The sequence below is a fragment of the Lithobates pipiens genome, unplaced genomic scaffold, assembly GCF_037356315.1.
Source record: "Lithobates pipiens isolate NorthernLeopardFrog02 unplaced genomic scaffold, aLitPip1_a1.2 Scaffold_19, whole genome shotgun sequence".
Lineage (NCBI taxonomy): Eukaryota > Metazoa > Chordata > Amphibia > Anura > Ranidae > Lithobates > Lithobates pipiens.
Window position 1 is genome coordinate 562,158,976 of NW_027507764.1, and position 26,956 is coordinate 562,185,931.

Genomic DNA, 26,956 nt, shown 5'->3' on the forward strand with positions numbered 1-26,956 from the left:
TGGCTACTAGCCTGAACGTAGTCCTGTCGTAACTAAATAACGTCATCACGTTCTGAACGATCGGATTTTCCGACAACTTTATCTGACTGTGTGAATGCAACACAAGTTTTGGACAAAATCCGTCAGACAAAATCCGACGGATTTTGTTGTCGGAATGTCCGACCGTGTGTACAAGGGCTAAGAGTGGGTAGGATGTGGAATTCTCTTCCACAGGCAGTAGTTTCAGCGAGGAGCACCGATAATTTCAAAAAACTTTTAGATAAGCACCTGAATGCCCACAACATACAGGGATATACAATGTAATACTGACATAAAATCACACACATAGGTTGGACTTGATGGACTTGTGTCTTTTTTCAGCCTTGCCTACTATGTAACTCATGGAAATCTACACTTTAGAACAGTGTTTCTCAATCAGGGTACCATCTGGGTTCCTCCAAGGTGCCACAAGCACTGGACTTTAGCAGTGTATTTGGAGTCATTGTCCTGCTGGAAGGTGAACCTCCGCCCTAGCCTCAAATAACACACAGAGTGGTACAGATTTTTCTCAAGAATATCCCTGTATTTAGCACCATCCATCTTTCCCTCAACTTTGACCAGTTTCCCAGTCCTGATTGCTGAAAAACTTCCCCACAGCATGATGCTGCCACCACCATGCTTCACGGTGGGGATGGTGTTCTTTGGGTGATGTGATATGTTGGGTTTGCACCAAACATAGCATTTTCTTTGATGGCCAAATAGTTCATTCTTAGTCTCATCAGACCAAAGCACCTTCCTCCATACATTTTGGGAGTCACCCACATGCCTTTTTCGCAAACTCAAAAGGTGCCATTTTGTTTCTTGCTGAAAGTAATGGCTTTCTTCTGGCCACTCTGCCATAAAGCCCAACTCTATGGAGCGTACGGCTTATTGTCGTCCTATGTACAGATACTCCAGTTTCTGCTGTGGAGCTCCTCCAGGGTTACCTTAGGTCTCTGTGCTGCCTTTTTGATTAATCCCCTCCTTGCCCGGTCCGTGAGTTTTGGTCTTTTGGTAGGTTTGCTGCTGTGCCATGTTCTTTCTATTTGGTTATGATAGATTTGATGGTGCTCATAGGGATCATCAAAGATTTGGATATTTTTTTATAGCCTAACCTTGACTTGTACTTCTCAACAACATTGTCCCTTACTTGTTTGGAGAGTTCCTTGGTGTTCATGGCAGTGTTTGGTTAGTGGTGCCTCTTGCTTAGGTGTTGCAGCCTCTGGGGCCTTTCAAAAAGGTGTATATATGTAATGACAGATCATGTGACACTTAGATTGCACACAGGTGGACATCATTTCACTAATTATGTGACCTCTAAGGGTAATTGGTTGCACCAGAGCTTTTTATGGGCTTCATAACAAAGGGGATGAATACATACGCACATGCCATTTATTAGTTTTTTATTTCTGAAAAATAGTTTTAAGTATATATTTTTCAAATTTTATTTCACCAATTTAGACTAGTGTTCTGATGATCCATCACTTATAATTCAGATTAAATAAAACATTGAACTAAAGGCTGTAATGTAACAAAATAGGTAAAAAGCCAAGGAGGGTGAATACTTTTGCAAGTCACTGTAGAACTCTGCCTCCTCCACCTCCCCACTCCGCCGTGCTTTTACAGCCAAAAGGTAGGGCTCTGATGTAAATGGAGTCTTTGTGATGGGGGCAAAACCCATGCTGATGGAGGGACTGTGATAGATTGTGATGGGGGGGGGGGTTCAGATATGAAGGGGTGACTGATATGATGGAGGCACTCTAATGTGATGAGAGGCCACTGATGTGATGGAGGGCCTATGATTTGATGGGGGGTCCAATGTGATGGGGGAACCTCTGATATGATGGGGGGCTCTGATTTGATGTAGGAACCACTGATGTGATGGGGGTCTAATGTGATGGGGGAACCTCCTATGTGAAGGGAGGACTCTAATGTGATGGGGGCATCTCATGTGATGGAGGACTCTGGTGGGATGGGGGTGGGGGCATCTCATGGGGTTAGGAAAACCTCTGATGTGATGGGGGAACCTCTGATGGGAAGGAAGGACTCTGCTGTGATGGGGGCCATCACATGTAATGGATTAACTTCTGGTGTGAAGGGAGGACTCTGATGTGATGGGTGAACCTCTGATGTGATGGGGGGTCTCAGATGTGATGGCGGAACCTCTGATGTTAAGGGAAGCTCTGATATGGAGGAGGGCTGTAAATTTCATAAAGTCTCTTGGTAGTTTGTGCATCATACCAGGCTCAGGTTTCCCACTGATAAGTAGCATTTACATTTTTTACATTTTAGACTGGGATACCTTGAGATGTTGCTTACTTTTCAAGATTAATGCGACAGAAAAAAGGAGAAATAGTGCTTTAGAAAAAAAGGAAACCCTGGTCCCACAGGTTCAGGGGTTTTCAGGCAGTCAACAACCCTCTCCTGTTATAAAAAAAAAAACAGTTGAGAATCCTTATGTAGTGCCATGCATCACAAAGAGTTTACCTGGCTTTGTTGTGTTATGTCCACTTTTTTTAAAATTATTATTATTATTTTTTTACACATTTTTTATGAGTTTATGATAAAAATAGGAAAAAGAAACACAAACTTTTTGTAAAAAAATTATAAGTCTTTATTTGTGTATTTATATATAAAAGAAATACAAAAAATGAACTCAAAGAAAAAAAAAAAGATGGTGTTTTATGGCAATTCGGGTTTATCGGCTCCATCTGTTTGCGTAACAGCCTCCGAACCACTGGAGGCCAATAGTGTCCGCCGGTTATAATGTCCCTTCATGATGGCGGAATTGTTATTTTCATTAAGGATCTGTTTCTGTTTCTGCCGGTTAAGAGACTGGACAAGTCCTAGTACGACAGCAGCTAGGGAGTATTGTCCGGTGATTATTTTTGGCTGTGATATTAACGGATTTGGCTGAACTCTTCCTAGAAGAAAATAAGTTTTGATTTTTCCTTCTTGCTCGCTTATGCCTTTGACATAGATCTCTCCCCGGTACTCGAACGCAAAGCCGCGGTCCTTCAAGACGTGATACGTTTCTTCAGGCACTTGTATTCTGCCGCTGACGCCCGTGCTGTCCATCCTGCTAGCCAGGTTGACGGTTTTCCCCCAGATGTCGTACTGGGGCTTTTTAGCTCCGATGACACCAGCAACAACCGATCCATGACTTATTCCTGAAATTAAAAAAAAAAGTGAAAGAAATTAAAATTTTGGCAAAATAATAAAAACTGTTACAACTGAGGAAGAGCAAAATTTAATTTTATGCAAAAGTAAAAATTTGGGCAAATTGACCTCTAATTGTATCATGCACAATAATTAGTTAAAATTTACTTTGAAAAAAATACCTTTACCCTGGATTTACACCTTTTAACTTAACGTCAACTTTTGGCTGTCAAGGGGAGACGCAAAGAGGTATACTATATATCAGCCTTCCTCAACTATTTTCCCTTAGCGGAGGGGTCTCCAAACTTTCAAAGCAAAGGGCCAATTTACTGTCTTTCGGACATTAGTGGGGTTGGACTGTGGGCAGTGGAAGTAGAAAATGCCCCAGTGTCAATGCCCCTTCATTGGTTTTAATGGGAGGGATAGTGCCCCATTGTTGATATCAATGAGAAGACTAGTGCTCCATTATTGGTACCAGTTGGTGAAATAGTGTCTCAAGGACCAGATAAAGGCAAGTTAAGGGCCACATTTGACCCCCTGGCTGCAGTTTGGAGATCACTTCTGTAGAGACTACTTTGTCTTGTCTGCCTCTCCTTTGGAGTCCTCAGGAAATATCTGGCGCCTCCCAGTATGGTGAAACATGTAACCTCCTCCAAAAATGAAGTGTTTAGGCCTGAGGGGCCCAAACATGAACACTGTACAGTAGAGCGGGAAGTTATTAAAGCGGTAGTAAACTTCTGAAAACAAACAAAAAAAATTCCTCCTGCAAGGTTATATCCTAATGTGCTAGTATGCATCACATACTACCACATTATGAAAGACTTACCTTGACACTAAGCCCTCCAGTGGTGCTCTGTCACCACTGGTGGGGCTTATATCCTCGCCCAATCTTCAGAGAGTTTGCAGGCTCCGGCAGTTTAATCGGCCATGCTGCGACCACATCACTCCCGTGACGGCCGCTACACAGAGCTCTGAAGTAATGGTATGAGTATGCTGTTCCTTAAGAACGCATACGCCAGTGACACAACCTGCTGCCAGGCAGCAAATATCTCCTAAATGACATGTGTCAAACACAGGGTCCATGGGCCAAATTCAGCCTGCTAGGCCATTTCATGTGGCCCTCGCAGCCCTCCTTCAGCTGCGGCACCCCCTTTGTCTCTGCCCCGTCTCAACTGTTGGCAGCACAGAGGAGGAGAAAACAGAACTCCTCCATCAGATCCTGCACTTCTACATTCAGCGGCAGATCCCCTTGTCTCCACATTGAGCAGACTCCAGCCCTTCTCTGGTCCTCCTCCATATCCTCACCTTCCTGCTTCCCAGCTCTGCCCGACTGCGTCACAAGATAAGGGAGGAGCACTGCGATATAATGGAGGGTGGAGGGAGGCTCTTGACTTTTGATGGTTGAGGGCAGTGGCGGCTGGTGCTCACTATTTTGGGGGGGGGGGGAACACAACCAACACTCACAACTTCCCCCCCCCCGCGGGAGATGGACGGGGTGGGTCATCCAAAACAGCAACCCCCCCGTGGGAGACACAGAAAGTGGTGATCATGTAAACCCCTTCGCGGGAGACAGATGGAGGGTCATCCAAAACAGCAACCCCCACCACGGGAGACACAGATGGCAGCGATTATGGTCACCCTTACCTTGAGGAGGCATGGAGGCAGGGAGAAGGAAGAGCCAGGCTGCTCCAGCGGACACACAGGAGACATTCTCCTTCTGGCCGAATAGACACAGGAAGTTTGTCCTGAGACATGATTGGCCAGGGAGTCTTAAGACCCCCTGGCCAATACGGGCATTCCTAATTGGCTGGGAGGAGAATGAGGAAGAATAGCGAATATTCATTCGCTAGTGTCACGGACCTGGCTGGGCTCGTATTGCAATGCTCTGCGCCCTGAGCCCACCCTATTTTGAAGCCTATTGGAGCCTCTGGCTCTGGCTCTATTCAGGTGCTTCAAGAAAACACCCACCCCAAGGTGCTTCAAGAAAACACCCACACCATTGGAATGCCTGGAATCCTGAAACGGTATGGCGGCGGCGACACTCTTGACAACTGATATAAAGGGGGGTGCTCTGGACATCTAGTCTTACCGATACAACTGGCCCTTAGAGAGCAACCTAATACTGATGCAGCCCGCAAAGAAATTGAATTTGACACCTCTGAACCTCCTAAACGGTGCTCGTTTAGGAGATATTTATTTTAATAAAGTTTACCTGTAGGTAGAAATCACACAGTGGGGTTTACTACCACTTTAACCTTGAGTAAGCTCCTAAGCCCTCTGACACACAAGACTCCCAACTCCTAAGGAGAAATTGAGCATCAGGGGACCACAGGCAAGGGGAGTATCAATGGTTGAGGGGGTTGCTTTTCAAAAGAACCTGTAACTTTCCAATTAAAACTTTGAAGAGGAGCCAAGCATGCTGACCTAGTTCTGAAAATGCTATTTGCAATGGCAGCTTTCGCTTCTCCTATAAAGGGTCCAATCAGTAAATGCAGATTTACTGATTAGTAGATTGTCCCTATTTAGCCAGGCCAAGACTTGCTATCTTGCTTTATGCATCTAGTGTAGAATAATGAGCCTCTTGCAAAGTGCCTGTGTGATGCGTTTTACTGACACCAGTATGAGTCACAATGTAAAGGTCCTGATCACAACGCACTGAACACTTGCTACATTTGTATACACCTCATTAATTCAGACTTATGACCTTCCCGAAGACTCACTGATAGTTCAGTTAGTATGCGAGCCGCATCTCCGCCAGTCTCTGGAAGACCAATAGCCCCATAACATCTAAATTTGTTCTTTTTATTTTACAATCATGAAGCTGTATTTGTTAAAGCATGAATCAACCATCTGGCAAAAAAAATCTTCATTTAATCACCTAGCAAAGGCTGAATTTCTGGGATTAACAGCAGTAAATATGTATGGAACTAGGGATATATGGTACCTTTTCAGCATACCAAGTGGGCTCGTAAAGTCTTTTAGTGGTTGTAAACCTCAGACATGAAATATGAACAAAGCATATCCCTCTATAGTGTGTACTTGTCTCAGTCCAGAGCACTAAGTGCCATTTCTGCCGGCTGTCTCGTTCCTCTGCTATCAGCATAAATAATTTCTGATTAATTTTTCTACCACCAAGAGAAAAATGATGACAGGGGAAGGACCTCGAGCTGATTGACAGGCTCAGCTGTTCCTGTTTGAGTGTGAAGGGGGTGTGTCCCTTCCCTCCAATCAGCTCTCAGAGCTCTCCCCACTGATGTCACTTTAAATCTCCGCCCTCTTCTTTTCAGAACTGAGAGATGATGTGTAAATTCTGCACTTAGAATGGATGTAGGGGAAAGACAGCTGTAGATAAACAGGTACAACTTATTTAAGAGGATTTGTTTAACCGCTAGCCGGTAAGCCACTGCAGTTATACTGCAGCAGGTTGTCACGGCTGCGCAAATCGCAGTAGGTATACGTCACTCCTTTTAGATGATCTAGCAGGTGCGTGTGTCCCTGGTGCCAATGTGAATGCCCGGCAGGCTCAATGTCCGCCCATCACCCGCGATCGCTCGTGACAGAGCAGGAGCGTGGATCTGTGTGTCTAAACACACAGATCCACGTCCTGTCAGGGGAGTAGAGACAGATCTGTGTCCCTAGTCAGTCCCCCCCCCCCCCACAGTTAGAACACACCTAGGGAACACAGTTAACTCCTTGATGGCCCCCTAGTGTTAACCCCATCCCTGCCAATTCAATTTATACAGTAATCTGTGGCTATTTTTAGCTCTGATCGCTGTATAAATGTCAACTGTCCCAAAAAAATGTCAAAAGTGTCCGATCTGTCTGCCGCAATGTCGCAGTTCTGATAAAAATCACATTACTAGTAAAAAAAAAAAAAAAAAAAATAGTAAAAAAAAAACCTATACCCTATTTTGTAGATGCTATAACTTTTGCGCAAACCAATCAATATACGCTTATTGCAATTTTTTTTACCATAAATATGTAGAAGAATACATATCGGCCTAAACTGATGAAGACTTTTTTTATTATGGCAAAAAGTACAAAATATTGTGTTTTTTTTCAAAATTGTCGCTCTTTTTTTTGTTTATAGCGCAAAAAAAAAAAAACCTGCAGAATACCACCAAAAGAAAGCTCTATTTGTGGGGGAAAAAAAGAACATACATTTTTGTTTGGGTATAACGGGTTTTGTTTGGGTATAACGTCGCACGACCACGCAATTGTCAATTAAAGTGACACAGTGCCGTATCGCAAAAAAATGGCCTGGTCAGGAATGGGGCAAATCCTCCTGGATCTGAAGTGGTTAATCTCTGAGTATCACCTGAAGCCAGTCACTTCACTGGGTACATGTATTTCTTTTTTTTTTTTTGATAACTAAGTTAATTTTCAAGAAGGATCCAGAACAATAAAAAAAATGTCAGGCATACAAGTAGTGGAACCTAAAAGAAGAAGTAAACCCTGATGGGTTTACTTCCTCTTTTTTTCCCTGCAAAGGTAAAGCATAATGGACTACTATGCATCGCATAGTAGCTCATTATGTGTCACTTACCTGACACAGGAGCCAGCGAAGTTGCCGCTGTCACCTGTAGTCCGCCGCATCCATCTTGCTGGTGGCGTCTCTCGCAGCTCCGACGAATGACAGCGGAGAAGCCGCGATGACGTCACTCCCGCGCATGCGCACGGGAGTCGCGTCTCGGGGCTCCGACGCTGCCATTCGGCGGAGCTGCGATGACGTCACTCCCGCGCATGCGCACGGGAGTCGACAAATTAGGCAAATCCATTCTTGGACTTGCCACATTTAGTGCGCCTGCGCGCCGCTGTCTACGGCGCATGCGCCGTAGACAGCGGTGCCCATTTTCGGGCAAATATCTCCTAAACCATATAGGTTTAGGAGATATTACTTGGACCTACAGGTAAGCCTTAATCTAGGCTTACCTGTAGGTCAAAGTTGTTTGGAAGGGTTTACTTCCATTTAAAGGAGAACTAAAGGCAATTTTTTTTTTATTGGCGCCACCAGGGCAGCATACATTTGATAGAGCTCTGCCTCTAACCACTCTCTTAACACCAGTCAATAGCATAAAAGAAAGATGATTAATGCCCTCAGTATACTGCCTAGAGAATTTTTCCGTCTGGGTTCAGCCTCCCCTAGATGCAGTCCCAGGTCTTGAGCTGCTAAACAGCCTGGGAGCCTCTTCTGATGTTCCCTTGGGGCATTGCTTGGTGCATTGCAGTGTTTCCTCAATTGGAACGAAATCTGCTTCCATGAGAAATGTCTGCAAAGTTTCAGGGCATGGGGTGGCCAGCTTTCCTAAGCTATGCAGCTTTCCTCTTGATTTCACACAGGTGAGTCTGTGCACAGAAGCTCTTTAAGCCTGAGTTCACATATGTACGGAGTCGGTTTGCATCATGATTTCAAGCCCCATCCAGTGCGACTTCATTCAGCGGTTCAAGTTTGATTCAGGTGTGATTCAGGTGCGAAATGTTAAAGTTTATGACATTGGACCTGAACTGAGCTGAAAATCGCACTGGACTCTTTTTGAAATCGTAGTATGGCCGGCCTGCACATACATGAACCAACTCAATAGAAAAGCCTTTTGATTCACATGTCAGGCAAATTGGGCATGGTTCAAAATGCATCCAATTCCCATAAATGCGAACCGGGGCTAACTCTTTCCCTCCAGTCCTGGTATTTAATATACTGAATTTGCTGGTTTGTTTTTGGCAGTGAGCTGTGTTGTTGCGTTTCCTCTTTCCTTTTTTCCCGTTCTTTACCCTTGGTGTTGGTCTTGGCCTGGCTTGGTATCCTAGCATTGCCACCATCTTCTGGGGTGTACACACGCACTGGTTCTTTCTGGCCAGAGGCCAGCACTGGCAATGATGGCGTGCTGCTTGCCAAGTAGAGTGCAGGAGATGCGCCAATTTTGGACAGGGGAAAGTGAACCCTTAATCTGTGGGTACAGGGCGAGTTAATAATAGTGGTTAGGTGGTGGTTAGTGTTGGCTGTTTGGTTCTAGGAAAAATTTAGTTATCCCTGCTGAAAGACTCTGCTGGTCTTGTCTGTCTTGCTGGTCCAGGAAACTCTGTACGTTGCTGCAGTCTATGTTTTTGGCTTCTCTTCATATCATTAATCCTTTTCTATCTATTCTCTCAACTATCTTTCTGTCTGGCTGCCTCATTCTAATGAGCCAGGAGTCAGTCACCACCAACACAAGACCCTCATATGCATAATAGGTAAGGGACCAACAGATTTGGTAAGTGTAAAAAAAAAAAAACAGTGCTTCTGATGCAGGTTGCTTTGATTGTTCAGCCCTGCCATACACGCTGTGAAAGGTCTAAGCCCCTGTACACACGGTCGGAGATTTAGACAACCAAATCTGTCGGATCTTGTCCGAATCTGTTGCATACACACGTTGTCGAAAAATCCGATCATTCAGAACATGATGACGTAATTTCGTTACGATGGGACTACGTTCAGGCTAATAGCCAATAGCATTGATGTAGGAATTTGATCTGAGCATGCGTGGCACTTGGTCCGATCAAAATTCTCTACACATGATCGGAGTATTTCCGATCGAACCAGTTGGTCGGAAAATATTTCCAACAAGTTGGAAAATTGGGTCCGACGGATATTCCGACGGAATCAGTCCGATGCATACCACACACAGTCGGATTATCCGACAACACGGTCCGATAGGACACATTCTGATGGATTCTCCGACTGTGTGTACAAGGGCTAAGAGATCTGCAAAGTGATATATGTATTTGGATGAGGACAACCCTTCTTCTGAAGCTTCTAGCCATCTCTCCAGCCACCATTCACGTACAAAGAAAAAAAGTCCAGAAAGAGGAGTAGCTGAAGGTGAGCCGAACCTATAACTTTCTCCACTGCTTATCTGGTAGCTTGATGCCTTCCCCCACCGACCTCCTAACCTAGACCTCAGGAAGGTCTTGTAAGTCATTCAGGTCCTGAGGGAGTGGTTAGAGCAGCCCCCCCCCCCCCAGAAATTAGTTGTTTGTGAGTGAGTGGACAGGTGAGAGAGCGGGGGGCTCTGTGGGCGGGTGGCTAAGACGGCAATCCGCAACGTGTGGCAGGTGACTTGGCAAGTGACAATCCGCAACATGTGGCAGGTGAAGTGGCAAGTGAAAATCCGCAACATGTGGCAGGTGACGTGGCAAGTGAAAATCCGCAACATGTGGCAGGTGAAGTGGCAAGTGAAAATCCGCAACATGTGGCAGGTGACGTGGCAAGTGACAATCTGCAACTTGTGGCAAGTGACAATTCGAAACATGCGGCAGGTGACATGGGAAGTGACAGTCTGCAACTTGTGGCAGGTGACATGGCAAGTGACAGTCTGCAACTTGTGGCAGGTGACGTGGCAAGTGACAGTCCACAACTTGTGGCAGGTGACGTGGCAAGTGACAGTCCACAACTTGTGGCAGGTGACGTGGCAAGTGACAGTCCGCAACTTGTGGCAGGTGACGTGACAAGTGATAGTCCGCAATTTGTTGCAGGTGAGGTGGCAAGTGACAGTCCGCAACTTGTGGCAGGTGACGTGGCAAGTGACAGTCCGCAACTTGTGGCAGGTGACGTGGCATGTGACAATCTGCAACTTGAAGCAAGTGACGTGCCAAGTGACAATCCGCATCTGGTGGTAGGTGATGGTGGCAAGTGACAATCTGCATCTGGTGGCAGGTGACGGTGCCAAGTGACACACTTGGGGGTTCCACTGATTCTGCATTGTGAGTTTAACCGTTTAAGTTTGTATAACAATGTAACAATAGAAATAATGCACTTCAATCCTCCTGACACCATAACAACCATGGTGCCAGGATGACTGAAGCACCAACACCAGCCAATTCCCCAATAAATTGCCCACAAAAATATATATTTTCTGGCAGGGCCCCTCCCGAGACTAGACTCTGGATCCTCCCCTGGGTTAGAGGTGGAGCACTATCACAGGTACACTGCCATGGATTGGCACCAGAAAAGGAAACATACTTTAAGTATTTGATATAATTGTAATTTTTTTTTTTTTTTAAATATCTGTGTTCCACTGGGGAGATTTCCCTTTACTTCCTGTCCTATGGCCAAACAGGAAGTGACTGAAAATCCCTCCAAAGTGAAGGAATTTTCTATTTGTCACCTAAATCACCAAAACCAGTTTACTCCTGGAGGAGGGTACACTAACAGGTAAGTATGCCATAATGTGCTAGTATGCTGTGTATTCTTGCACGGTATAGGAAAAGCTCACCTATAAACAGTCTTTCTTTATGTGCAACACCTCAACTACCTCCTCGGCATGCAATGGCTGAAAGATTCTGAATTGGGAACAAAAAACACTGTATGGAATATTTCCTTGCCACGCTCTCTATCTATCTTGTTTTGTTTGTTTGTTTGCTTTATCTACCCATGACACTTACCAATGCGTAGCTCAAAGTTGTTGAATGAATGCTTGTTGATCTCTTGGATGCTTTCATTCAGTGCGATGGAGAAATCAGCCACGGCACACAAATGACCCCATTTGTCTTCACATTGCTGCATAATACAAAATTACAAACATTAGTCATGTTTGGCTGCAGTTTCTTTCATTTTTTTTTTTTTTTATTAACCTTCAATAACATTCTGTAGGCTTGCTTAGAGTGTACAACCTATCAGCCGCATGGGTAGTATTGACATCATTTTGAAATGCTGACATTTAATGTCTTCCCCTCCTAGATATAACCATACTGTTGCCAAAACCATCATTTTTTTTTCTGAGCCAGGCAATATTCACTCCACTGATTTGAAAATTGTCCTCTTCTAGTGAACTCTACAGTGTTACTTTAAGTAGATGTAAACCCTAACCGGATGTAAACCCAAACCAGATGTCCACTTTGCCAGGGCACTATATACCATAAACCAGGGGTGCTCTACCTGTGGACTGCAGACCACATATGGCCCTCTGAGCCCTCTGATGTGGCCCTCAACCTCAAACCAGGGAAGTGTATGCCCATGCTCTGGGATGGTGGGTCGGCAAGCAACAGGTTGCCAACTCGGCATCCCAAAGCATCAGATTGCATGGAGCCGGGTCCAGAAGCAGAGGAAGCAGGAGGCCGGGGAGGGAGTAGGAGCCGCAGAAGCTGATGCTTCCTCTGTAGCACTGGCACCTGTCCTAGACAGAGTGATACCAAGTGCACCTCACCTGGGACCTTTCTAGCCTCCTGGAGAGCGATGCCAGCAGCAACAGGAAGATGAAAAGGCCAGTGTATTAAACATCACATACACTGCACTTTTGCAATGGGCATATTAGCGCTTATAAAAAAGGGTTATTAGGCTGCTTTCTTACTGATCTGCAGATGCAGTGCTGTACACCTGCGGCTTTCTTGCGGATTAGCTGCATTGAGCCATAGACTTCTATTAGGGTCCTTTCACATGGGGCGGAGTGATGATCCGCCCCGTGGATATCCGCTTGCACAGTGACGGACCGCAGTGTTCGTCGTCACCCGTTCCGATGACGGATGGAAAAATAGCTTTTTCCTCCGTCACACTTTTTCGGATCGGAGCGGCTTGGATGTCAGCGGATATGTCACCGCTGACATCCGACGCTCCATAGAGCTCTATGGAGCATCCATTCAGGTCCGCCTGAAAAACTGACAGGCGGACCTGAACGGATCGTCCGTGTGAAAGGACCCTTAGACTTCTATTATATCTTGTAGGTTTGGTATACTTTCTGAAAGCGCACCAAAACTCAACAGACCCACAAGGTAAGACCTTCACTGTGGCCTTCAGGGGCAACTACGTTATTCCGTCACAAGTGCACTCTCATACCCTTGCTGGTGGCCAAGGCAGGGGCCCTGATTCACACTTCATCACTCCTGGCTTCCAGGGGACCCAGACTGTTATGCCTAGTACATAGGTACATAGCTACATAGTAGGCGAGGTTTAAAAAAAACACAAGTCCAACCTATGTGTGTGATTTAATGTCAGTATTACATTGTATATCCCTGTATGTTGTGGTCGTTCAGGTTCTAATCTATATGTTTTTTAGAAATTATCAATGCTCCCCGCTGAAACCACCACCTGTGGAAGAGAATTCAACATCCTTACCGCTCTTAGCCCTTGTACACACGGTCGGAGATTCCGAAGGAATGTGTCCGATCGGACCAAGTTTTCCAACTTGTTGGTAAAATTTTCCGACAAAATGCTCCGATCGGACATACTCCGATCATGTGTAGAGAATTCCGATCGGACAAAGTGCCACGCATGCTCAGATCAAATTCCTACACCAAAGCTATTGGCTACTAGCCTGAACGTAGTCCCGTCATAACGAAATAACGTCATCACGTTATGTACAATCGGATTTTCCGACAACTTTGTCCGACCGTGTGTGTGCAACAGTTTCGGACAAAATCCGACGGATTTGGTTGTCGGAATGTCCGACCGTGTGTACAAGGGCTAACAGTAAAGAATCCTCTATGCAGTTTAGGGTTAAACTACTTTTCTTCTAATTTTGGTGAATGGCTGCGTGTCTTATTAAATTCCCTTTCACTGAAAAGTTTTATTCCTATTGTGGGGTCACCAGTACGGTATTTGTATATTGAAATCATATCCCCTCTCAAGCGTCTCTTCTCCAGAGTGTATAAGTTCAGTGCTTGCAACCTTTCCTCATAACTAATATCCTCCAGACCCTTTATTAGCTTTGTTGCCCTTCAGTGGACTCTCTGCAGTTCCAGCACATCCTTCCTGAGGACTGGTGCCCAGAACTGGATGGCATACTCCATGTGCGGCCGGACCAGAATCTTGTAGAGTGGGAGAATTATCTCTGGAGTTAATCTACTTTTTAATGCATGCCAATACTCAGTTTGCTTTGCTTGCAGCAGCTTGGCATTGCATGGCATTGCTGAGCCTATCATCTACTAGGACCCCCAGGTTCTTTTCCATTATAGATTCCCCCAGAGGTTCCCCCCACCAGTGATTGCATTCATATTTTTGCCACCCAAGTGCATTATTTCACATTTTTCAACATTAAACCTCATTTGCCATGTAGTTGCCCACCCCATTCATTTGTTCAGATCTTCTTGCAAGGTTTGATTGTTACATTTACATCAACGGTCTACATGCTAGAAGGACAGAGCGCTATGGAAGTTGTTTATTGTGGAGGGAACAGAACTGACTCCCCCTTTTTTTCAATTGCTGGAAAGCACCTGAGCCCACCGAGATAGCACATCCATTCCTGCACACCGCGGATTATGCTGCTGCTACCGCTGTGATATGATGAGACCTCGATTTTATCTGATGCTGCTGCCTGATTGCCCACAGTACAGGGACCATATAGCACTGGTTTGGATAAACAGCAATTACTGGCTAAAATACTGGCTAAAATACCTGCAGTAGAATTTGGAACTTATTGTGCTATAGACAGCGTTGTCTTATTTAAAGCGGTATTAAATCCCAAACCAAAAATGTAATATATTGCAGCTTACCAATCATTAGATGTCGTGGTTGCATTAGTTTTTTTTTTTGTTGGGTGGTTTTTCCCCTCTGTTTTCACCTAGTGATCTGCCCAGTAAAACAACTCCTGTATTTAGAGCGCCCCCACTCTGGATCAAGGAGCACAGGGGGTTCCTTTGGACAGCAACATTGGAGGGTGGAGGGGGGGGGTGTTAGATGGACTAGCAGATTTAAATACACTAACAAATTGAAGCTGAACTCCAGCTAATACTTTCTCCTGCAAACTGTTTTGTTTTTTCCTTTTGGGATAAAGGTTTCACATGAATAAATTAAATGTGGATAATTGTAAGCATCCCTGTCAGTGTTAAATGTTTTTGTCCTATCTCTGTAACTGAGGCATCTGCAGGAGAGCTTGCTCTTTTGAAAAACTACAGACTTATGCCGCGTACACACGACCAGTTTTTCCTTCAGAATAAACTCTGATTTTTTTTCCACTGAAACGGACTTGCCTACACACGATCACACCAAAGTCCGATCGTTTAGAACGCGGTGACGTAAAACACGCACAACGGGACTAGAAAAAGGAAGTTCAAAAGCCAGTAGCCAATAGCTGCCCTTGCGTCGTTTTTGATCTGTCGGAAAACAGCATACAGATGAACGGTTTTCCCGATAGGAATTCATTCCATCGGAAAGATTTAAAACATGTTCTATTTCTAGGTCCATCAGAATTAAAAAAAAAAAAAAAAAAGTCTGCTGAAGCCCACACACGATCGGAATACCCGATGAAATCATTCCGTCTGACTTTTTCTGCTGGAAAGTCCGACCGTGTGTACACGGCATTACAGGCTGGATAACCAGATGAAAATAGAAAAAAAAGAGAGCCTAAAAAAAGAAAACCATTGCAGCCTTCACATTCAAGAATTGGTAAGCTACAATATAACAAATGTTTTGCATTTGGGTTTAATACTGCTTTAACCACTTGCCGACCAGCTCAAGTACATTTACTGTGGCAGGTCGGCTCTCCTGTGCAAACCGACGTCCCTGTATGTCTATCTGTGCGAGGAGGATAGCAGCGCGTCCGCCTGACTCGTGCCGTGTGTCCTGCGGACTCAATGGGTACAGAGGCAGAACGGGGGAACTGCAAACAAGGCGATTCCCCATTCTGCCAAATGACATGTCAGAGATCTTCTGTTCCCAGTGATCGGGAGCAGTAATCTCTGTCATGTCCCTGGCAGACCATCCCCCCTATGGTTAGAAAACACCTAGGGAACACACTTAACCCCGTTTTTTTTTTTTTTTTTATGATTTTTTTTTTAACACACTGTGACCAGAGTAATATAATGTAACCATAGTAACATTGTACTACTCTGGGGAAGTGATCAGTTTTTTGTTTTTTTTTGTTTACACATTGGGAATTTCATTGCTATATGCAAGAATTTTACTAAATGAAATCAATTCATTCAGTTTGTTTTGTTGTGATTAGCTGTAAATGGCCACAGCTGATCACATGGCACAGATGGGTCGTGACTGGCCAAGTCTGTACCATGTGATCACACTGAACAATCAGTTAGCAACACAATTGTATACAATTGATGGCTTGAAAGGAAGCCATCCATTGTTTACAACTGTCATGTGACCTGCTGTGAGGTTACATGGCACTGGCAGCGGGTGCAGAGATCAGCCATCGCAGCCGGTGACAGATCATGCCGTCCGCCCGGATCGCGAGAGGTCGGTCCCGGCGTCATTCGTCTATAGGACGGGTGGGAGCCAGTTAAATAACAAATATTTTGGAAAACTTTTTTGGACAAATCCTAGATTCATAAGTGTATTTGTACGATGGTATAGCTGAATTAACCAGATTTTTACAAAAGTTAAGCGTCGGCGCTGCTGGCGATTTCCATTTAAGCAGAATGGCTTTGCGAACAATAAATAACAATAAACCTATTAGCGTTCTCATTGCTTTAGACATGGCCAATAAGTGTACTAAGCCTAGAATACAGTCAGTGGCACCGATATTAAGGTACTTTTGTGTATACACTCAGAGACTTGATTCCAAAACCTGTGGACACAGCCAGAGAACATGGATGCTCCGGAGAGCGCCAACATGTGGCTGGGAGGGTTGGGTAGATCCTATGCAACTTTTGAGTTGTAATATAAACCCTATGAAGTATCTTAAAGTGGAAGTAAACCCTCCTATCATTTTCAGCCAAGGAAGCTGCCATATTGACCTCTTTTTAATCTTCAACTGCCATGTTGTTGCACATGTGATCAGTTATGACATCAGCCATTGGATGGTGTAACAGTTTGGTTGAGAGCACAACCAATGTAACAGTTACATTTATGGCATGCCGGGAATGTAACTGTTTTTTGAAACTGTTAATTTAATGGGTTTACTTCCACTTTAAATTGGATAAATCTGCCTTTAGCTGAGACCAGTTGCTGCATAGGATAATCCCAAACGTCCTCCCAGTACTCACTGTCCATGTCTGGAGCCTCCGCTCTCCAGCCAGCCAGCAACCTCTCCAAGCCAACTTGAATGGATAGGTGAAGAGCTTTGTATACATTTGATACTGTTTTTGTTTTTTGTAAGTAATCATTGCACAATAGGCTCTCCAAGTCAGATTCCTCGACACTAAGGTGGTGGCCATGAAATTGCATTTGAAAGGCATGGCACAGCTGGAGATAATGGAATAGATAGCAATTGGGTAAGCCAAACTGAGCTTTTAAAGCAGTGATGGCGAACCTTGGCACCCCAGATGTTTTGGAACTACATTTCCCATGATGCTCATGCACTCTGCAGTGTAGTGGAGCATCATGGGATATATAGTTCCAAAACATCTGGGGTGCCAAGGTTCACTGTTTTAGAGAGTCGAAATTCCTAAGGGTGCCATTGTCACAGATATGGCTGAGATACATGATCCCTCTAGTAGCCCATACCCCTGGGTCCTGAAAAAAGAAAAATTCAGCAAGATTGGGATTGTACCACAATGGTGTGCGGGGGGACCACTTATGAGGGGACCTGGGGTTCTGGAGGCATCAGGCTTTAATAAGCGCCCTCATGGAGTGAGCAAGAGAAAGCAGCACCTTGGTTCCAGGATACAATAAATTACGGAGTGCCTTAATAGGGCCCCAAAAAAGCCACTTTCAACATCACGGCTACATTGGTCTCATCTGCCATTAGCCATGGCCATGGGTAAGCAGAGCAGAAATATAGTATGTATATAGATCCGGGCAGGCCAGACTCCCCTGTTTCCAAGGAGTTGTATCATGCTTATATACCACCCTCCTAGATAGGTTGCTAGGAGAGCTAGGTAAATTTAGTTTTTTTAGCTCCACTGTAATCAGTAGAGCAGCTTGTGATTGCTATGGGCAGTTCTGTGCTCCACGGGTTTGATTGTTTCCCCATGCCTCCTGGAGGATTCTAGAATGTAGTGGGCTGGAAAGGCAAATCAGCAAATATTTATGTTGTCTCAGCCAATCTCTGGGGGAGGGTGCTCAAAATGGGGAGTGCATAAATAATCTGCCTTGTTTTGCCCAGGAGGACAAGTTCCCTGCCTGAAGGGTTGCTGCCCTTTCAGGAAGCCCAACTGAAATTCTACCTGTGCTCATTGAGGTCCCAGCTATGCTAAAGCTGGGAGACCTGTTTGAAATTAATCTCTAAAGCCAAGGAAGGGATTTCACTGAGGATCCGGTTTGAAGAATTCACTGGGGAAATGTCTGTGTGATATTGGAAGGAGGAATCCAGGGACATTGTGAGTACAGACCTAAATGTAAGATCCCAGTGACTGTTGCTGCTGCCAGTACATCCTTCCTGAGGACTGGTGCCCAGAACTGGACAGCATACTCCAGGTGCGGCCGGACCAGAGTCTTGTAGAGTGGGAGAATTATCGTTTTATCTCTGGAGTTGACCCCTTTTTTAATGCATGCCAATATTCTGTTTGCTTTGCTTGCAGCAGCCTGGCATTGCATGCCATTGCTGAGCCCATCATCTACTAGGACCCCCAGGTCCTTTTCCATCCTAGATTCCCCCAGAGGTTCTCCCCCCAGTGTATAGATTGTATTCATATTTTTGCCACCCAAATGCATTATTTTACTTTTTTTTTTTTTACATTGAACCTCATTTGCCATGTAGTTCCCCACCCCATTAATTTGTTCAGATCTTTTTGCAAGGTTTCCAAAATGTTGTATTGCTACCAAAGTCCAATGCTAGTAAAAGACCGGTTTAATGGACAACAGCTCAGTTTGAAATGTATTGAGAAATCAGACAAAATGTACATCTGTGGAAAGTGGAGTTCATGAAGGTAACAGCTTGTTTTGGGCAACAATTTCCGCTGTGCCATTAGTTTTCATACATCGTAGTCTCAGGACTGCCTGATGAGCACAAGGAGAGACATTGTACAAACTACGGAGAGTGAAGCTCACAAAAACATCTTCTTGAAAGCCCGTGTGACATTTTCAAGACATTATGGTTTATTTGCTAAGTGCTGCAAAATTGCATTAGCGGAGAAGTGCCTCTTGTGGGGGAATGACATCATTTCGCCTATTTGTAAGCATTCTGCTCAGAAAATGGCAGCCACTCAGGAGAAGATAAGGCAACAATTGGCCATCTGGTTTTCATGGATACGACCAAGACATGATGGTTTTGTTCCCTGAACTCAGCTTGACCTGTGCACCTAAAATGAAACTGTCAGACAATCTGGACTTTTGAAAAGTCCGATCTAAGAGCGGAAAATGCAACTTTCTGCTGTGATCTTTCATAGCCAGAAAATTCTTCTTTGCAAAATCAGTTTCAGAGGGGTGCACAGAGAATACGTTTTTGGCAGGCACCTTGTTTTGGTAGCATTGGTGGTAAGTGGGAAGAATGCTCCTTCGTTGGTGGTCAGTGGGAAGAATGTTCCTTACATTAGTGGTCAGTGGGAAGAATGTTCCTTACATTAGTGGTCAGAGGGAAGAATGCTCCTTACATTAGTGGTCAGTGGGAAGAATGCTCCTTCGTTGGTGGTCAGTGGGAAAAATGTTCCTTACATTAGTGGTCAGTGGGAAGAATGCTCCTTACATTAGTGGTCAGTGGGAAGAATGCTCTCTTATTTGTGGTAAGTGGAAAGATTGTTCCTTACATTGGTGGTCAGTGGGAAAAATGCTCTTTCATTGATGGTCATTGGGAAGAATGTTCCTTACATTGGTGGTCAGTGGGAAGAATGTTCCTTACATTAGTGGTCAGTGGGAAGAATGTTCCTTACATTGGTGGTCAGTAGGAAAAATGCTCTTTCATTGGTGGTCATTGAGAAGAATGTTCCTTACATTGGTGGTCAGTGGGAAGAATGTTGCTTACATTGGTAGTAGACAGCACAATCTGTGATCCACTGTGTAAGCACAACGGAAGACAGATCATTGTACTGGGCCGGAACTGGTACCATGTGATCACTGTGACAAATCACAGCCAGTGTCAATTGTACACAATGACTTTCATTCATAGCCATTCATTGTGTACTATTGGGATAGCCAATCACAGCGGACCTGTATCATGTGATAACTGTACTCGATCACAGCTATCACAATTATACACAATGGCACATGAATGCATGCCATTCATAAAAAATGATTCTTTATACCAGTGATAATCACTGTTATTAGCAATCATGTAAAAAATAAATAAATCCTGATCATATCCCCAGGGCAGTACATTGTAACCATAGTGACACTATTTTTTTATACTTGGTCACAGTATAAAAAAAAATAGTAAAAAAAACAAAAACATTTTTTAAAAATTAAAAAAATGTTTTTTTTTAAATGATTTATTTTTCATTTTATGTATATACTGTTAACAGTCAGTTTCCTTGATCACCCACACACCAGTCATATGGTGACACTGTACCCATGCTCTGGTGACAGTATGTAGAAAAATGTGAAAAAAAAAATGTATTAAATTTTTTCATTTTCCAAAACACTGACAAAAATGACAACTTTAAAAAAACTCACAATGCCTCTTGCTAAATACCAGAAATGAGATGGGCCATCAGTACATCAGGACTGATCAATGTTCAAATATATACCATAGTTTATGTACTCTATATCTTTTACACAGACTATATAATATACACTGATTTGGGTTATTTTTTTTTTTACCAAAGAAATGTAGCAGAATACATTTTGGCCTCAATTTATGAAGAAAGATTATTTATTTGCAAAATTGTATAAGGCGGCGTACACACGCGGGGACTGTCTGCCGAAACTAAGTTCGTCAAACAGTCCGCTCAAACTTTTGAATGAACGAACACGCCCACACACGGCACTTTTTGAGCGGACAAATACGGCAAACTTTGTTCGTCGTACTAAGTCCGCGCAACTTTTGAAATGAGCGGACTCGCCCACACACGAGGCAACAGTCCGCTCATTTCGAGCGCGTGTGCAGGTAGGCGGGGCCCGCGACGGAGACGTCGCGGGCTCCGCCGCCTGGAATGGACTTAAAGGGGAACCCCAACGCCGAAAAAAATCGGCGTGGGGGTCCCCCCAAAGTCCACAACAGACCCTTGTCCGAGCACGCTACCCGGCCGGCCAGGAAAGGGGGGCGAGCGAGCGCGCCCCCCCTCCTGAGCCGTACCAGGCCGCGTGCCCTCAACATGGGGGGTGCCTTGGGGAAGGGGGGGCCGCGCGGCCCCCCCACCCCAAAGCACCTTGTCCCCATGTTGATGAGGACAAGGGCCTCTTCCCGACAACCCTGGCCGTTGGTTGTCGGGGTCTGCGGGCGGGGGGCTTATCGGAATCCGGGAGCCCCCTTTAATAAGGGGGCCCCGGATACCGGCCCCCCACCCTATGTGAATGAGTATGGGGTACAATGTACCCCTACCCATTCACCTGTAAAATAAAAGTACCCAAAAAAAAACAACACACGAGATAAAATATTTTATTGCACAGCTCCGGGGGTCTTCCGTCTTCGGGGGTCTTCTCGCCGGACTCCTCCGCTATCTTCTTGTAGCTCTTTTGCTAGCGGAGGCCCGGTCTTCTGTCGCCGCCTTCCGTTCTTCTGTCGCCGCCTTCCGTTCTTCTGCCGGGCCACCGCGCCTTCTTATAGCTCTTTTGCAGGCGGTGGCCCGGTCTTCTGTCGCCGCTGTCGCCGCTGTCGCCGCCGCCTTCCGTTCTTGTTCTTCTTCTTGTTCTTCTTGTTCTTCTCCAGGAGATGTTGACACGTCGCTCTCTCCGGCCGGAATGCCAGAGCCGCGCTGAGCGGCCACTTATATAGTGACAATGGGGCGGTGTCACATGGTATATGTCACATGGGTTGGTCACATGGGTTGATGTCACATGGGGACTATGACATCGTAAGGGGCGGGGTCACCATGTGACCAACCCATGTGACATATACCATGTGACACCGCCCCATTGTCACTATATAAGTGGCCGCTCAGCGCGGCTCTGGCATTCCGGCCGGAGAGAGCGACGTGTCAACATCTCCTGGAGAAGAACAAGAAGATCAAGAAGAAGAACAAGAACGGAAGGCGGCGGCGACAGCGGCGACAGCGGCGACAGAAGACCGGGCCACCGCCTGCAAAAGAGCTATAAGAAGGCGCGGTGGCCCGGCAGAAGAACGGAAGGCGGCGACAGAAGAACGGAAGGCGGCGACAGAAGACCGGGCCACCGCCTGCAAAAGAGCTATAAGAAGGCGCGGTGGCCCGGCAGAAGAACCGAAGAGGGGGACAAGACCCCCGAAGTCGGGAGAAGAGGCCGGCGGCGGGGAGGAAGAAAGCCGGACTCCTCCGCTAGCAAAAGAGCTACAAGAAGATAGCGGAGGAGTCCGGCGAGAAGACCCCCGAAGACGGAAGACCCCCGGAGCTGTGCAATAAAATATTTTATCTCGTGTGTTGTTTTTTTTTGGGTACTTTTATTTTACAGGTGAATGGGTAGGGGTACATTGTACCCCATACTCATTCACATAGGGTGGGGGGCCGGTATCCGGGGCCCCCTTATTAAAGGGGGCTCCCGGATTCCGATAAGCCCCCCGCCCGCAGACCCCGACAACCAACGGCCAGGGTTGTCGGGAAGAGGCCCTTGTCCTCATCAACATGGGGACAAGGTGCTTTGGGGTGGGGGGGCCGCGCGGCCCCCCCTTTCCCAAGGCACCCCCCATGTTGAGGGCACGCGGCCTGGTACGGCTCAGGAGGGGGGGCGCGCTCGCTCGCCCCCTTTCCTGGCCGGCCGGGTAGCGTGCTCGGACAAGGGTCTGTTGTGGACTTTGGGGGGACCCCCACGCCGATTTTTTTCGGCGTTGGGGTTCCCCTTTAAGTCCATTCCAGGCGGCGGAGCCCGCGACGTCTCCGTCGCGGGCCCCGCCTACCTGCACATGCGCTCGAAATGAGCAGACTTCCCTCCGAGCGGGAACAGTTTGCTCATTTCGAAAGTAGCCTACACACGGGCGGACTGTCCGCTCAAACCAAGTTTCAGCGGACAGTTTTTCGGAATTTCCGAAAAACTTTGTTCGTCAAACTGTCCGCTGAAACTGTCCGCTGAAGCCCCACACACGAGCGGACTGTCCGCTGAAACACTGTTCAGCGGACAAAGTTGAGCCAACAGTCCGCCCGTGTGTACGCGGCCTAACGGTGACTAACAAAAATGTGATTTTTTCGATAAATTTTTTTTTGTTTATGTAGCAAAAAACAAAAAACCCAGTGGTGATTAAATGCCACCAAAAAAAGTTCTATCTGTCTAAAAATAAATTGTATCAAAATTTCATATGGGTACAGTGTTGCATGACTGAGTAATTGTCCTTCAAAGTGTCAGAGCGCTGAGAGTTGTAAATTGGCCTGGGCAGGAAGGTGGTGAAAGTGTCCGGTATTGAAGTGGTTGAAAAAATTATTTTTGCTGGCATTTGATTGGATGATGTACTCAACAGAGCTTCACCTCCGTTACTAAACTCTGGAGAAAGCATCCTTGATAAGTGCAACTTCCCTAACAAAGTGAACAACCTTTTTTGCCTTTAAGAAGTTAACCCCATGGTGCCATCAGGCCAGTAATGCCGCGTACACACGTAGTAGACTATCCGGCGGACTTAGTCTGGCGGACTTTCCGAACGAGCTACTTGCCCACACACGGTACTTTTGCAGAGGACTAATACGGCGTACTAAGTCCGCCGTACTTTTGAAATGAACGGACTCGCCCACAAACGCGGAGGAAAGTCCGCTCATTATGAGCGCGTCTCCAGGTAGCCGGGGCCAGCGAAGGAGGCGTCGCTGGCCTCGTCACCTGGTATGGACTTAAATGGGAACCCCTACGCCGAAAAATCGGCGTGGGGTCCCCCCCTAGGTCCATATCAGACCCTTATCCGAGCACGCTACCTGGCCAGCCAGGAAATGGGGTGGGGACGAGCGAGTGCCCCCCCCTCCTGAGCCGTACCAGGCCGCGTGCCCTCAACATGGGGGGTGCCTTGGGGAAGGGGGGCCACGCAGCCCCCCCACCCCAAAGCACCTTGTCCCCATGTTGATGAGGACAAGGGCCTCTTTCCAACAACCCTGGCCGCTGGTTGTCGGGGTCTGCGGGCAGGGGGCTTATGGGAATCCGTGAGCCCCCTTTAATAAGGGGGCCCCCGGATCCCGCCCCCCCAACCTATGTGAATGAGTATGGGGTACAATGTACCCCTACCCATTCACCTGTAAAAAAAAGGAAAAAAAAAACACAACACACAAGGGTTAAAATAAGCTCCGGGGGTCTTCTTCTGCCTTTGGGGGTCTTCTCGCCGGACTCCTCCGCTATCTTCTGCTAGCTCTTTTACTAGCGGAAGAGCCCGGCTTTCTTCTTCGCCGCCGCCCTCTTCTTCTGACTTCGGGGGTCTTGTCTCCCTCTTCGGGGGTCTTGTCCCCCTCTTCGGTTCTTCTTGCCGGGCCACCGCGCCTTCTTCTAGCTCTTTTACAAGCGGTGGCCCGGTCTTCTGTTCTTCTCTTCTCCTCTTCTGGAGATGTTGCCTCATCGCTGTCTTCGGTCACAATGACAGAGGCGCGGCGTGCGGCGACTTATATAGGGACATCACCGGATGATGTCCCCACCCATTATGATGTCACAGTCCCAGAGGATGCTGCGGGGGGCTCGCAGATTCCGATAAGCCCCCCGCCTGCAGACCCCGACAACCAACGGCCAGGGTTGTTGGGAAGAGGCCCTTGTCCTCATCAACATGTTGAGGGCATGCGGCCTGGTACGGTTTAGGAGGGGGGGCACTCGCTCGTCCCCACCCCCTTTCCTGGCTGGCCAGGTAGCGTGCTCAGATAAGGGTCTGATATGGACCTAGGGGGGACCCCCACGCCGATTTTTCGGCGTAGGGGTTCCCCTTTAAGTCCATACCAGGTGACGGGGCCAGCGACGCCTCCTTCGCTGGTCCCGGCTACCTGGAGATGCGCTCAAAATGAGAGGACTTTTCTCCGGGTGGGAAAAGTCCGTTCATTTCAAAAGTACGGCGGACTGGCAAACACAGGGCCGTATTGTCTGCCGAAATGCGAGTCCAGTGGACAGATTGGAGTGCAAAAATATTTTCTTAGTCCGCCGGACTTCTGGGTAAAAAAAGTCTGCCGGAGCCTACACACGGGCGGACTTTTCCACCGGATTGTTTGATCGTGTGTACGAGGCATAGGTGTGAGGACATCTCTCTGGGTTTAGAACAGTGATGGCGAACCTTGGCACCCCAGATGTTTTGGAACCACATTTTCCATGATGCTCAACAACACTGCAGAGTGCATGAGCATCATGGGAAATGTAGTTCCAAAACATCTGGGGTGCCAAGGTTCGCCATCACTGGTTTAGAACATCTGGCCATCTATTTCGCTCTGTGTCTTCAAGCCCTGGTGATGTCCCTCTCTTCGAGTTTATTTTCCCAGTATGAAAAGGGCAGAAACTAAATCCCCCAATGAGGACAGCAATGAAAACTTGACCCACTCTGCCGATAACTTAAAAACAATTTTGGTTAGAGTTGGGATTTAGGATGTAAGAAGAAATGTCTATTTACCTGTTTCTCTGGGGATAATCCAGATACAGCCATGTATGTACTTCCAATGGTTTTGATCTTCTCTATATCCTGGAATCTTTCTTCATCTAACAACTAAAAGGAAAATGTGATACAGATTACCACGTTGATAGAAGCACCCAAAAAAGTACCATTCTGTTTACCGCTGAACTTCAGGTGGATGTTAAAAACAAATGAAAGTGCATGTCAGGGTGAAATAAAAAAAAAACAAAAACAAAAAAAAAACCTTTTCTTCATGTTTTATTCCTTTAAAGTTGAAATCCAGGCAGATAAAAAGAAACAAATGAATGCAGCTCTGTAATCATTATCACTTCATTAAATGTATTATTTAACCACTTATCTGACCAAAGACCAGAGCACTTTTTTGCGTCGTTTTAACTGACAATTGCGCGGTCGTGCGACGTGGCTCAAACAAAATTGAGGTCCTTTTTTTTCCCCACAAATAGAGATTTCTTTTGGTGGTATTTGATCACCTCTGCAGGTTTTTATTTTTTTGCGCTATTAACAAAAAAATTAGGGACCATTTTAAAAAAACGCATTATTTTTTACTTTTTGCTATAATAAATATCCCCAAAAAATATATAAATAATTTTTTTTTTCCTCAGTTCAGGCCGATACGTAGTCATCTACATATTTTTGGTAAAAAAAAAAGCGTTTATTGATTGGTTTGTGCAAAATTTTTAGCGTCTACAAAATAGGGGATAGTTTTATGGCATTTTTATTATAATTTTTTTTTTTAACTAGTAATGGTGGCGATCAGCGATTTTCATCGGGATTGCAAGATTATGGCGGACAGATCGGACACTTTTGTCGCAATTTTGGCCAAAAATGCATTGATTACTGTGTAAATGTGACTGGCAGTGGCCCCTGGAGAGAGAATTATTTTTCCTGCATTGAAGGCTAGCTGTCCATTGCTCAGAAGAGGTATTCAAACGTCCTGTGTACATGAAGCCTAAGTCGCTCTGAAAGCAGCAAAACGCTCAACATTAAAACACTATTATTTGAGATGGTGTCTGCACACACTCCCAGGCACTTGTTGCCTAAAAAAAAAGTACAGGAGCTTATTTTCAAGCCGGTTTGTTAGGTTAGTTTTTCAGGCACTCCCACTACAAAGGTCTATAGGGCCAAAAATGCAAAATTCTGCCCTAAAAACGCTCCTGTATGGTATATTACGTCTAAATTGTGCGTAAAAGTGTGCAAAAGATAAAAAAAAGCCTGTAAAATCACTTTGAATATGCTAGGCTCAATAATATGCTCAAAAATATCTTTACATCCCCTCATTGTCAATGGAAGTGAGGAATATAAAAAAAATGCAGACTAGCAGCCATCTGCTAATTCAATTATAAAAG

General features: G+C 45.8%; 1 protein-coding gene across 2 annotated transcripts in view; it reads right to left on the reverse strand.

The window, feature by feature from the left end:
- Positions 1-2,636: 2,636 nt before the first annotated feature.
- ADCY8 (adenylate cyclase 8) overlaps positions 2,637-26,956 on the reverse strand; it is a 437,831-nt gene continuing 413,511 nt past the window's right edge. For both annotated transcript variants that reach the window (XM_077493354.1, XM_077493353.1), the window contains 3 exons: positions 25,590-25,682; positions 11,596-11,710; positions 2,637-3,188 (listed from right to left, as the gene is read on the reverse strand). In XM_077493354.1, coding sequence (XP_077349480.1) covers positions 2,701-3,188; positions 11,596-11,710; positions 25,590-25,682 — 696 coding nt within the window. In that variant the 3' untranslated portion in view covers positions 2,637-2,700. The remainder of the gene's footprint in view (positions 3,189-11,595; positions 11,711-25,589; positions 25,683-26,956) is intronic.